The 13857-nt window shown below is 40.5% G+C and overlaps 1 protein-coding gene across 4 annotated transcripts in view; it reads left to right on the top strand.

Moving 5' to 3' along the window:
• The first annotated feature begins 13 nt into the window (after positions 1-13).
• Positions 14-13857, top strand: part of TRAPPC11 (trafficking protein particle complex subunit 11) — a 54329-nt gene continuing 40485 nt past the window's right edge. The window contains exons 1-5 of one of the 4 annotated variants that reach the window (XM_063604011.1): positions 14-188; positions 4591-4815; positions 6995-7164; positions 7798-7868; positions 8741-8855. In XM_063604011.1, the coding sequence (XP_063460081.1) occupies positions 4612-4815; positions 6995-7164; positions 7798-7868; positions 8741-8855 (560 nt within the window). In that variant the 5' untranslated portion in view covers positions 14-188; positions 4591-4611. Of the gene's footprint in view, positions 189-897; positions 1136-3834; positions 3952-4590; positions 4816-6994; positions 7165-7797; positions 7869-8740; positions 8856-13857 lie in introns of those variants that run through there. The other 3 variants (XM_008977100.4, XM_063604010.1, XM_055112033.2) reach the window with 3 other exon arrangements.

Genomic DNA, 13857 nt, shown 5'->3' on the forward strand with positions numbered 1-13857 from the left:
GGCCCAGAAAGTGCTTCCTGTGCCGGGGGAGGTGGGTACAGGGAAGTCTCGCCTGTTGGAACTGGCTGTGGGGCTGCGGCGGTGGGGACGGGCCCCGGCGTTCTGTGACATCCCCCCGCCTCCCCTCGTCTTGTCCCGGCTGGCGGCGACCGGCCTCAGCTGCAGCGGGCCCGGGGCGTGGGGCCTGGGTGAGTCCGGGCCCGGAGACCCGCGGGGCCAGGCGGCACCGCCGAGGAAGAGAGCTAGCTCTTAACAATGCTGGTTTGGGGGCCTGCGTTTTGCAATCCCATCGACGGGTGCAATCCTGGCACTTCTCTTTTAGACCCGAGGAAAGACGCACCCGTTTCTAGGGCCTCCCAGGTTTAAGACGGGGGAATAAGAGGAGTAATATATCTGCCTTTAGGGACTGCAAGGTTATTTCTCTAGCTTTCCTCACTGGAGCTACCAGAACAGATACTGGGACCACGGGGACGGTGTTTCTCCTAGGTTGGATTGTTGCTTCTCATCTTTAACATCGAAACATCATTTCGTCCCCACACTGTCGTTCCTCTTTTGTTCGTTTTGTAGTTGAGCATCTCTGAATCCCATTCTTGGCAGCCTTGTGTCCTACACCCTGAACTTCCAGTTAGTTAAAAGAAAAAAAAAGTAACCACATTAGGTTTTGGGGTTTTTTTAGTTGCCAATTTGATTGGGTCACCTTTCTTATCTTTCACGCTAGTTTCCAGTTTACTTCCCTTGCATTACTTGATCTCCCATCCATTATTCACCTTCTATAGCTGCGCCTCCTTTCATGTATAGTTTCGTTGGTTGCTCCATTGGATATCTGAAAATTTCTCCTTCCAGCCTGTCATTGAAATCCATTCGATCTGCGCCTGTGCGTTATCGGGGTTCTCATTCAAATTCCTTTGCTACAGAATAAGCACGACCATTTCAGGTGACATAGGAGAACGTGGCAAGACTTTCTGATACAGTTTTCGTGCAGCAATTTTGGGACACATTTCCCATAATTTAGATCTCTGCTGTCCAGTTCTGTAGCCAGTAGCTACATCAGGCATTTGAAATAGGCTAGTCTGAATTGAGATGTGCTGTGAGTGTGAAATACACACCAGATTTTGAAGACTCAGTACAAAAAAAGGTAAAATATGTCATTAATAACTTTTATATTAGTGTCAGTATGATAATATTTTGGACATACTGTACTGCGTTAAATTGAATATTAAAATGAATTCCATCCACGTTTTACTTTTTAATATGACTGCTAGAAATTTTTAATTTATTTATGTGACTCTATTTCTATTGGATGACAGTCATTTTTAGTTCCTCTTATTTCAACTCCATATTTAAAGACCACAGCTATGTCTTTTGGGCCTCTGGAGTTATTACAGGAAATGGCCTCTAGTCTAGACTCGTTCATATTAAGCAAAGGGGCCCGTATTGTATTTTGGTCACTTCTTTTTGTTGTTGTTGAGACGGAGTCTTGCTCTGTTGCCCAGGCTGGAGTGCAGTGGTGCGATCTCGGCTCACTGCAATCTCCGCCTCCCTGGTTCAAGCAATTCTCCTGCCTCAGCCTCCCGAGTAGCTGGAACTATAGGCACGCATCACCATGCCCGGCTAATTTTTGTATTTTTAGTAGAGACGGGGTTTTACCCTATTGGCCAGGCTGGTTTTGAACTGCTTACCTCGTGAATCGCCCGCCTTGGCCTCCCAAAGTGCTGGGATTACAGGCGTGAGCCGCCATACCCAGCCTGGTCACCCCTTTTTAATTTTCATTCCTACATTACCCAGAACTAGACTGTTTCTTTCTCTGAACATGCAATCCTTTGCCCTCATAACTTAATCCTGTCCTAAAAATATTTAAACAATTCTAAAACAATCTGTTGTAGACATTTCTGGCAAGCTTTGCAAATCATTTATTGAATACCTGTTGTTCTTTCAGTATGTAAACATGAGAAAACTAATAGTCTTTCCTAAATTAACCTTTCAGTTGAAAATATTCCATGTTTTGGGGATTAGGTATTAGCCTAAGTGTGCCTCACTTTTCACAAAGATTGTGTTAGACTTCTCCATAATATACTGGTATACTGGTGTAGATTACCCTTTTTTTTTTTTTTTTTTTTTTTTTTTTTGAGACGGAGTCTCGCTCTGTCGCCCAGGCTGGAGTGCAGTGGCGTGATCTCCGCTCACTGCAAGCTCCGCCTCCCGGGTTCACGCCATTCTCCTGCCTCAGCCTCCCGAGTAGCTGGGACTACAGGCGCCCACCACCATACCCGGCTAATTTTTTGTGTTTTTAGTAGAGACGGGGTTTCACCATGTTAGCCAGGATGGTCTCGATCTCCTGACCTTGTGATCCGCCCGCCTCGGCCTCCCAAAGTGCTGGGATTACAGGAGTGAGCCACCGTGCCCGGCCAGATTACCTTTTAAAAGAACCTCATGACACATTCTTTTTCAAATAAGATTATATTTAAAATGTAGTGATAATTTTGTTTGGAATAACTTTTTTTTTTTTTTTTTTTTGTGGCACAATCTTGCTCTGTCACCCAGGCTGGAGTGCAGTGGCACAATCATAGTTCACTGTAACTTTAAACACCTAGACTGAAGTGATCCTCCCATCTCAGCCTCCCAAGTGGCTGGGACTACAAGTGAGCACCACCATGCCCGGCTATTTTCTTTTTTATTTCTTTTAGAGACAGGATCTCACTATGTTTCCCAGGCCAGTCTTGAACTCCTGGCCTCAACAATCCTCTGGCCTTGTCCTCCAAAAGTGCTGGGATTATAGGCATGAGCCACTTGTGCCTTACCTGAATTCTCTGTAATATGCTGGTATAGATTATCTTTTAAAAGAACCTCATTTGGGTGGCCAAGGCTGGCAATCGCCTGAGGTCACGAGATCAAGACCATCCTGGCCAACATGGTGAAACCCTGTCTACTAAAATACAAAAAATTAGCTGGGCATGGTGGTGCATGCCTGTAGTCCCAGCTACTAGGGAGGCTGAGGCAGGGGAATCACTTGAACCCGGGAGGTGGAGGTTGTAGTGAGCTGAGATTGGGCCAGTGCACTCCAGCCTGGTGACGGAGTAATACTCCGTCTCAAAAAAAAAAAAAAAAAAAAAAAGAACCTCATGTTGTTACATCCTTTTGCAAGTAAGATTATATTAAAAATATAATGACAGTCTTGTTCGGGATAAACATAGTTTTATATACTTATGAAGTCAGGGCATACGTTAGATTTATTATGGACTGATTCTTAGCTAAAGAACGCAGTGGAAACATCCTCCGAGAGGTTTCCATTCATTGTTAGTTTTTCCCTTACAGATTTTTCTTTAAAGAGTAAATTTTATATTGCGGGAAATGAGACAACATAGCTACTATTTAGATAATTACATAAATTAAAGGCTATTTTAATAATATCCTAGGTATTCAGAAATTCAATATTAGCAATTACAGAGAAATTAGGGGAAGTTTATTATATGTAAGTCAACTGTTTTTCTTTTATATTTTTCTTTCAATATATTTTTCTTTTGTAGTTGAAATAGATCATGTAGATCTATTTTAATTTTACCACCTTCTTGCTTTCTTGGTCTACTAATTTCAAAGTTCTGTGTGCATTTTGAGACATTACTGAAAATGCCGATTTGTCTTAAAGTTGACTTCAACATTTTTAACATGAAAGATTTTTTCTTAAATGTCATATAGTTATTACATTGTAATAGATCTAATTCAGGAATTAAAGTTTTCCCTTTTTCTCTCTTCTGTTTGCTTGACAGTTTGCAGATACTCAAAGCCTTTTGCCTTTTTGTAATGATTATTTTATTTATTTTATTTTTTTTGAGACAGAGTCTCACTCTGTCACCCAGATTGGAGTGCAGTGCCGTGATCCTGGCTCACTGGAGCCTCCGCCTCCTGGGTTCAAGCGATTCTCCTGCCTCAGCCTCCAAGTAGTTGGGGTTACAGGTGTGTGCCACCATGTCCAGCTAATTTTTTGTTTTTTGTTTTTTGTTTTTGAGACAGAGTCTCCCTCTGTCATCCAGGCTACAGTGCAGTGGCGCCATCTTGGCTCACTGCAACCTCCACCTCCCGAGTTCACACCATTCTCCTGCCTCAGCCTCCTGAGTAGCTGGGACTACAGGCGCCCACCACCATGCCCGGCTAATTTTTTGTATTTTTAGTAGAGACAGGGTTTCACCGTGTTAGCCAGGATGGTCTCGATCTCCTGACCTCGTGATCCACCCGCCTAGGCCTCCCAAAGTGCTGGGATTACAGGCATGAGTCACGACGACCAACCAATTTTTTGTATTTTTAGTAGAGACAAGGTTTCACTGTGTTGGCTAGGCTGGTCTTGAACTCCTGGCCTCCAGGGATCCACCTGCTTCGGCCTCCCAAAGTGTTGGGATTGTATGCGTGAGCCACCATGCCTGGCCTTGTAATGATTATTTTTTTGTAATGATTTTTAAATAGAGATTCATATATTGGAAATGAATATGAGTTGGTTTTTTTTTTTTGAGACAGAGTTTTGCTCTTGTTGCCCAGGCTGGAGAAATGAATATGAGTTTTTAAAAATTAATTATGAATGTATTAACATTTGTATTTCAGGTTTTTTGTGACATCGTAAACATGAGCCCCACACAGTGGGACTTCCCTGTGGAATTATGTTGCCGGCCTATGGCCTTTGTTACTCTAACGGGCCTGGATGTAGTTTATAATGCAGTCCATCGAGCTGTCTGGGACGCCTTCTGTGCCAATCGGAGAGCTGATCGAGTACCAATTTCTTTCAAGGTGCTCCCAGGTGACCATGAGTATCCCAAATGTAGACCCAAGGTAATGGCATTGTGATGGCATGTGTTCTTTCCCTCTCTCTCTCTATGTGTGTGTGTGTGTCTTTTTTGTTCTGTTGTGTGTGTGGAGTTTATCAAGACAGTGGTCACAGTGGTACATAAAGAAAGCCTTAGGCATTTTCATGTAATACGCTGCATGTATATTTAATAATAGTTCTTTTTTTTAAACTCCAGAGGAATAATTACTTTATAAAGCTTTCTATCCTATGAGCCCAGGTTTTCCTTTTTTTGTTTTTAGGAAAAAACCCAACATAGTCCCCTCTAAAAGGAAGGTCTTACATTCCCCACCATCATTACTAATGTCGTTTTTGAATCCGATGGTCTGTGCAATGTGGCTCAATTTCACAGATTTTTTGAGCACTTGCTTTGTGATAGGTACCTGGAACCATGCAACAAGCTAGTGATACGAATTTAAGTGAGACAGGTTCCCTATTCTTGAGGAGTTATACATAAACTAACACAGTTTATTCATTGCAGAATGAAGAAAGGTATTAAGTTCAAAACTGACTTTTAAGGTGAACAACATAGTAAAGACGACTTTACCTTAGATAATAATTATTATCATGATGATAGTATCACTAATAGCTAACATAGTTGTAAAAAAACAGTAAAACAGTTTACTGTTTTAAGCAGTTTATGTGTAGTGATTTGTTATTTATCATAATCTTATGAGGTTGGTTTGAAAGTTAGGTGATAAAACCCTTTTAGTTCTGACCCCTATCCTTTTTTTTTCTTTTGCCCTAGAGCAGTGTCTCTGACATAGTAGTCTCTGGACCAAGTATGTCATCATAACCTGGGGTATTTATTTAAAATGTAGATTGCAGCCCTCCTCTTTGGTTTCTGGGAATATAGGACTTGGTCACCGGCTGATTATTTTTGTGTGTGTTTGAGAACCACACGGACAACATTTCATATAGCCAGCCCTGGAAACTGAGCTCTCTGAAATTGTGCAAGTAATAGCATCCCAGCCCTGGCCCTCACACGATTATTTTTCTTTTCTTTCTTTTTTTTGAGACGAAGTCTCGCTCTGTCCCCGAGGCTGGAGTGCAGTGGCGTGATATCGGCTCACTGCAAGCTCCGCCTCCTGGGTTCGTGCCATTCTCCTGCTTCAGCCTCCCGAGTAGCTGGGACTACAGGCGCCCGCCACCACGTCCAGCTAATTTTCTGTATTTTTAGTAGAGATAGGGTTTCACCGTGTTAGCCAGGATGGTCTCGATCTCCTGACCTCGTGATCTGCCCACCTTGGCCTCCCAAAATGCTGGGTTTACAGGTGTGAGCCACCGTGCCAGGCCTACATGATTATTTTTCTTTAGTGTCATTTTGTGTCAAGAAGGCAGGGAGCCCAGCACAAGCCCTCTTTTCTCTTCTTAATGCTCGAATTCAAGCTGCTTTTCATGTCTCTATTCCCAGCTTTTGGCTGAGTCCCCATGTTATTTTGTGTCAGACTTCCTTATTGACTTCATCTTTCCTTACTGGAGGTAGACATTGGATCAACATGAAGTGGAGTAGTCTGAGCCAGCACAGCTGATTTGGAAGGAATGTGAGGTTTCAACTGCATCCTTCAGGGCTAACACTCAAATCTACAGCATCCTCTTCCCACTCTGTGGCACTCAGTGCTCAGACTCAAGTGGCTGCTGTGAAGCTTCTGTTTAAGAATTGTTCTCTGCTTTGTACTTCATCTACAAGTGAGGTGAAATGCATCACAGCAATATGTCTTTGAAATAAACAAAGCCTATTGGATTTTAGATAATATTTTATTTGAGCAGTTTTATAAGAACAGAAGCTGGAATGGTGAAGAATATAAGTAGAATTTACCTGGAAATGGGCTACTTTTTTTTTTTTTTTTTTTTTTTTTTTAGCAAAGTATTTGAGACCCTTGACATCATTAGACATGCATCATCGTTTTATGCATTCAGTTATGGGGCTGATAGAAACTCTTTGGCTTCAGTCATTCTTTAAATGGGAAGTATAGCTTCTCCAGGGTTGAGATTCCACCTTCAACACTTACTAGTTCTTACTGAATCTGTAAGCCTGAGTTTCCTAATCAAAAATGGGAGGTGTGTATATTGAATGAGATCAATGCACATAAAGTGCTTGGCACTCAGTAACAGGTGGTTTCTGCTCCTGTCAGGTAACTTTTCAATTTCTGCCAATGTTTGCAGAGAACTTCATATGAGTGGTACATTCCTAAAGGGATCTTAAAGACTGGCTGGATGAATAAGCATCTGAATCTGGTGCCAGCCCTGGTGGTTGTGTTCTATGAACTGGACTGGGATGAGCCTCAGTGGAAAGAAAAGCAGTCTGAGTGCGCCACCAGAGTGGAAATAGTCAGGTATGATCTTCTGTGTCAGGGCAGCTATGTCAGTTTGCACATGTGTGTTATTCACTAACATTCCTTGAAGGCAATGGAGTACCGTTCAGACTGCAGTGGTCACTTTGCGAATTGACCTCCAATGAATCTTGTTCACTTCCTCACAGGTAGCATAATTATTGACTGTATATAATGCTGGGTACGTGAAGAAATTTAGAAGACTAATTGGTCTGAATTTCCAAATGTTTTTCTTGTATTATCTTTTTTGGAGACATAGTAATTTACTGTTTAGTCTCTTAAAATGCTTTGCTTTATCACTGTTTAAGTTTCAAATAATTAATTCTTTTGGATGACTACTCTGCAGTGTATCACCATAAAGAAGTAAGTTGCATTATAACTTTTACATAAAAGTATACATTAATCTTTTGCTTTTAAGGAAGATTTTTAAGATTAGAAGATGTGAGATCATACTTTTAGAATTTAAATCATTGTGACATATATGTGCTTTGTGTGCAGGAAAAGTTTTCTTCTGATCTTGGTTTTTTTAGTTGAAATTTATCTTCGGTTGAATGACCAAGGTTGTATTTTATGTGAAGTCATGAATACATTTTTTAAGTTAAAATAGTTAATTTTATTCTTGCTTTTTCATTGCAGGCAAAGTTTACAAGGAAGAAACACAAAAGTTGCAGTGGTTCTGATTCAGAAGAAAACCCCTTTGCCCCCAGGTATCAGAAGTCTAATTAATGAATTAATTGTTTTATACCTCCAATTCTTATTAAAGGGAGATAGGGATTTTTTGGATGTTTAAATCTTTTATGCATTCAGTTGTGGGGCTGATAGTATGTTAACTTTAAAAAGCACCAATGATACATGAACAAATGCTTATTGTAAAAAATTAAAGATAGTGAAGAATGCAAATCTCAAGTTCCCCTAGTTCCCCTAGTTCCACTTGTCTTCTTATGTAGGGGATATAGGAAGGCATGTTCTATTCACAAAACAATTCACTTGAATTTTTTTACAAGAGAATAATTTTTTTTGACTTCCAAAGCTTTCCAAAAAAGAATATAATTTACTTATCTAAGATCTATTTGAAACTGTATTCCTTATATGAAATTTTTTCATTAATTTTCTGTAGGGCAAAGAAAAAGGCTATAGGATTTGTAGTTTTCTCTTGGAAAATGTCTTAGTTTCAGATTCTTATTTCCACTTTCCCAGACTTTTGTAGACCAAAATATATTTTTGTTTCTGTGTTGAAACTTATAGCATCCAAAATGGTTTTGGAGACTTCTTTCATGAATTATTGCTTCCAGGTTTAGTTATGTTTTTTGAAATAGTTATGTGGTGTATCTGTCGGCATTACTTGGCCACCTACCCTGGCTCGGTAGAAAATTCCGCAGTGTCTTCCTAAAAGGCGTGTACTGTGTAACCTCTAAGAAGCACACAGAGCTCTCCAGGAGCCCCTGAGTCCTGCTGGTGTGATGAGAAGCCGTTTGGGTTTTTATTCCTAATTCTGTTTTTCAGACTTGGGGAAATAGTTATTTGGGAAGCTACATTAGTTATTTTATTTCTCATTCATCTTGATGGGGATTGTCAACAGGAGAAGATGTCATTGCTTCAGAAAGGGCTGCAGCTTTATGCAATGCATGTGAACTCTCAGGAAAGTCTTTGTTTGTACTGCCGCACACTGACCACCTTGTGGGTTATATTATAAGGTGAGTAGAGGTCTTTTAAAGTTTTGTTTTTTTAGATTATTAAGAATTGAGAAATTGGTAGCTTAGACCCATTTATTTTTTTAAAAAATCATGTTCATGAAAAACATTCATATGATACAGAGGCTATGGGGTAAAAATAAAAGTCTTTTTTGTTGAATTCTTAACCCTCTCCAATTCCCTGAGGTAACCAGTATCAACAGTTGCTCAAGTTTCCTTCCAAAAAAATGTCTTTTTGTATAAGAACAAATATATGTATTTCTTTATAGTATCCATACCACACACACAAACACAAAAACATAAATGTGCTCATGTGATACACAGTGATCTTCCACTTAACATTACCTCATTAACATGCTTCCATATGTGCATCTAGGTCAACTTTATTTAAAGAAACAAAGTTTATATGTTTCTCCATTATACTTTCCAGTAATTACCCATGTCCTTGAGTGACATGTCTGTCCTTTTTTGTGAGAGTGTCTCCATTGCACGCTGGCCTGTTTTTGCTTCATTCTTGAGCTGTCGATGGATCTATGTCACTAATTTCTTAGGAAGGTGTGAGCCCTGTCATATCTTAAATATCTTTATAAAGCCTTTGTGTATAAAGGGCAGATTACCTGGAGACACAACATTACCTCAAAAATCATGTGGTCATTATTCATTGTTTTGTAGCATTTATTGTCACACAGAAGTTTTGTAGTAGTACATTTTATGCTAGGATGTATTTAGATATGAATATTTTCATTGATTTTGACTGTAAAATGGTTTTCCTTTTCATTCTGCCTAAGTGTCCTTCATTAACTCATGAACAGTTTTATTTATTTTTGAGTATTGCTTCTCTTGCATTTGTTTCTTTCTCAGAAGCAAACCTCTGAAAATGATCCGCTGCAGGAGGTTACCTGGCCTTCTCACTGGTATATAAATGACCAGGCTTCTAAGAAAGAGAAGCATACATTTAGCAGAGAACATGCAGAGGAATAGGATCAAATGAAAAGATGAATTGCAAAGAAACTTAAATGCAATTAGCAAAATAAATCTTTACACTGGAAGCAGTAAACAGTAGAATTCACACCACAGAAAATCAAGTCCATGGTGCCCAGGATAACATTGAGATAATTGCTTAGAATTCAGAGGAAAAGAATAAATGAGTTTTATTCCTTAAATGCAGACATATGAGCAATAGGGAACAGAGAGAAGAGAGGGGCAGCTGGTAGCACACTCAGGCAACTTTTCTTTCCACTGAGGCTCATCCCAGCATCACACCTGGCCTCAGCTCTCCAGGCCTGGACAGCTCCCCATTGACTCTGCACTTCAGTGCTTTCCTATTCACAGTGCTGTTCCTTGTCAGATGCTTTCATAGTCATGCCCACCTGCCAGCTCTCCTTTTCTGGGCTCTCTCTTACTCAACATTTAAGGCTTCAACGAAGCCTTCGTTAGAAAGCTGTTGTCTTCTGTGCTACACCCTGCTGTAATGACTCTTCACCGAGCAGCATTACCTTCCAGAGACTATTTGGCAATGCCTGGAGACTTTTATGATTGCCACAACTGAGGGGGTTGCTGTATTGGCTTCCAGTGGGTAGAGGCCAGGGATGTTGCCACACACTCTACAGCGTACAGGACAGCCCTGCACAATGAGGAATTACCTGGCCGAAATGTCAGCAGTGCTGAGCTTGAGAACCCTACCTTAACCATCAGTGATCCTGCCACCACAGCTTTCAAATTTAGGCGGTCATGGATTCAAGAGAAACAGAGGATGGGCCTCTGCCCTTAACCACTTGTAGTTTTGTTGTGGATGATGAAACATTTCAATAAGGAGTACATTGTCAAAATAACTGATGTAAAAACAAGTGCCCTGGGTCCATAGCCTCCAGTATGTGGATACAAGATGGGGAGTGCATAAGATAGTCCATTGGAGATGAGGAAACTCATAGACCCTTTCTTCAGATTTATATTTTATCTTCAGAGAGAGAGAGAGTAAAGCTGAATATCAGGACATCTTCATCTCATTGATCTGGGAGGGAAGTAGCGGAGCTACTGATGGCACACTTGCTCCTGTACTTTCAGAGCCTTTCGAGGTATTACCTATAAATGCTACAGTGATTTCATTAATGTTTTTTTAAGTGTCAAAATGTTAGAATCGTGGTAAAACTTCTGTAATGCATTGGGAGTGATTGTGAAAATCTTTTGTATTGGAGAAGTTTGGTGATCATTTCAAGGCAAAATACAGGAGTTGTCCAAGTTAATGATTCGAGTAAGCATTTTTCTTTTATTAAAAAGTAAGTGTTCCGAACGTTCAGACCTTTCCTCTTAGGACAATAGGCTGTCTGTGTCATGCTTACTAGCAGCTGTTTAAAAACCACGCACATACTTTGCCTTTCAAAACAAAGGTGACAGTTTAATAATGAGTAAGAAAGCAAATGCTTTACAAAGGAAAGTTGTGCTATAGAGAGAATATGCCAAAAATGGCTCTGGAAAATATTGGAAGCAGTTTTCTTTTCTTTTCTTTTTTAAGATGGAATCTCATTCTGTCACCCAGACTGGAGTGCAGTGGCACAATCTCGGCTCACTGCAACCTCTGCCTCCCAAGTTCAATCGATTGTCCTCCCTCACCCTCCTGAATAGCTGGGACTACAGGCATGCACCACCACACCCGGCTAATTTGTTTGTTTTTTGGTTTTTGGTGTTTTTTGAGACAAAGTCTCACTGCGTCGCCCAGGCTGGAGTGCAGTGGCATGGTCTTGGCTCACTGCAACCTCTGCCCCCCAGATTCAAGTGATTCTTCTACCTCAGCCTCCCAAGTAGCTGAGATTACAGGCGATCTTGGCCAGGCTGGTCTTGAACTCCTGACCTCATGATCCACCCGTCTCAGCCTCCCAAAGTGCTGGGATTATAGGCGTGAGCCACCATGCCCGGCCTAATATTTGTATTTTTAGTAGAGTCCGGGTTTTACCACATTGCCCAGGCTGGTCTCGAACTCCTGACCTTAGGTGATCCGCCCACCTCGGCCTCCCATAGTGCTGGGATTACAGTCATGAGCCACTGTTCCCGGCCCTGGAAGCGGTTTTCTAATTAGTTTAAAATTATTTGAAGCAAAGAATTTCCATGGGCTTGAACTCCGTTGTTAAAAATACAAAACGATGTATGCAGATGTACAGATTCGTGCAGTTAGATTTTTGTCTCTGATCTTCGTCTTTCCATAAATTAAAAATTGGAACTGCTGTAAGCATTTGGCTGGGCGGGACAGTATTGAAGCAGTGTTTCACTCTCCCTTCTGTCCCCTTTTCCTGAAAAGGCTGGAGGAGAAAGGAAGAAAGGATGTAAGGACCCCACCCCTCATCCCCCGCAGCCCCAGCTGCTGCTCCTGCTTCTGCTCTTGTGCCTTTTATTTGCAGCCTTTAGCACAGGATCTGCCTTCAATATCACTTCCTTTTAAGTATACAGTAGTCCTCCTTTTGTCCTCCAAAGTTGTGTGAATATTTTTGCCTCTTAGGTACTTTACAAAATTCAGGAACACCCCTTTTAGACATAAATCTGCATCTATAACTTAGAAACTAGAATGTCCTTCACCTGAAAACCTGTAGCTCTCTTTCCTGGAATCAGTGCTAGTTTTTCAAAGTTCAGTTGCAGTGGCTAAAATATATGTTTGTATGCTCTGAAAAATGTGCTTGCTCGATATGCTAGTGCAATGGTGGCAGAAAATGGACTCCAGGTGATCTTTATATGAATATTGCTAAGAGTAAATATACATGTGTTCTAATAAAAAGTTAGAATAAGGAGCAGCTCGTAATTAAAAGTTTAACCTAAATTATCTGGTAGGATAAATTCTATTTCGAGACAGGTCAAACAATAAAATACAGATAATTGTGTGCGTATTTGTATATGTGTATGTACGTGTGCATCTTGTCTAGCTGAAAACAAGTTGATCAGGTTCCTACCTTCATAAAGAAGCTGATTTAACTGTGGAGACCAAAAGCATCCATGTTAAATTCCACAGAGCACTGCAAGTGTAAATTCTGTAATATAGTTTGTAAGTCTTACAGGATTTCAGAGAAGAAATAAATAGATGTGACCTGGGAAGGTTTAAGGAAGAGGAAGGCCTGCAACTGTGCTTGAAGGTGTGGATTAGTGGGAGGAAGTGGTGGTTATTTTGGACAGAGGAATGTCATAAAAAAGCATGGACATCTGAAGTTCAGCTAGTTTAAATCACTAAATGGGAAGACTGAATCAGTTGGATTTTTTTTATTGTAGAACAAAAAAAACTCAAGGTCTCTTTCCTTAAAAGAGCATTCTTAATGTTTGGTGTTGCCTTAAAAGTGTAATGTTTGAGTATCTGGTAAGAGAATTGGTCTTTTCACTAACAGCCTTATGTCTTGACTAGATTTGTCGTTTATTTATTTATGTTTGTGAAACTGGTTATAAGGTTTTCTCCAAATAAGCCTCAAATAATAAAGAAGTGTATGAATTAAAAAGTGGAAGCCTTACAACATTTATGCTCTATCCCGTGATGTCTCTGTAGCCTGTTACGGTTAAAGCGAGGGAAAGATTTGACTCTGTATCCCTCAGTTTAGAGGAAATAATAGCATTACCAAGCCTACTTACTCTCAGTCTTCTGTATTGACTGTTTAACAGGTGTTTTATCTCTAAGTACACATTCAGCTTGAAAACTAAAACCACACTTATCTTTGATATTTACTGAGACAATCTAGATTAATAATACTGATTCTCTATTGAGAAGGATTTTTTGTTTTTGTTTTTTGAATCATTCAGAATAGTCTGTAGACATATTTCTGGCTACCATAACATTAGACATTCTAGTCAGTGCCTTGTTGCTACCCGTTTGCAAATTTTTTTTTTTTTTTTTTTTTTTTTTTGAGATGGAGTCTCGCTCTGTTGCCCAGGCTGGAGTACAGTGGCGTCATCTCCGTTCATTGCAAGCTCCGCCTCCTGGGTTCATGCCATTCTCCTGCCTCAGCCTCCTGAGTAGCTGGGACTACAGGTGCCCACC

The sequence above is a fragment of the Pan paniscus genome, chromosome 3 (assembly GCF_029289425.2).
Source record: "Pan paniscus chromosome 3, NHGRI_mPanPan1-v2.0_pri, whole genome shotgun sequence".
Taxonomy (NCBI): Eukaryota; Metazoa; Chordata; class Mammalia; order Primates; family Hominidae; genus Pan; species Pan paniscus.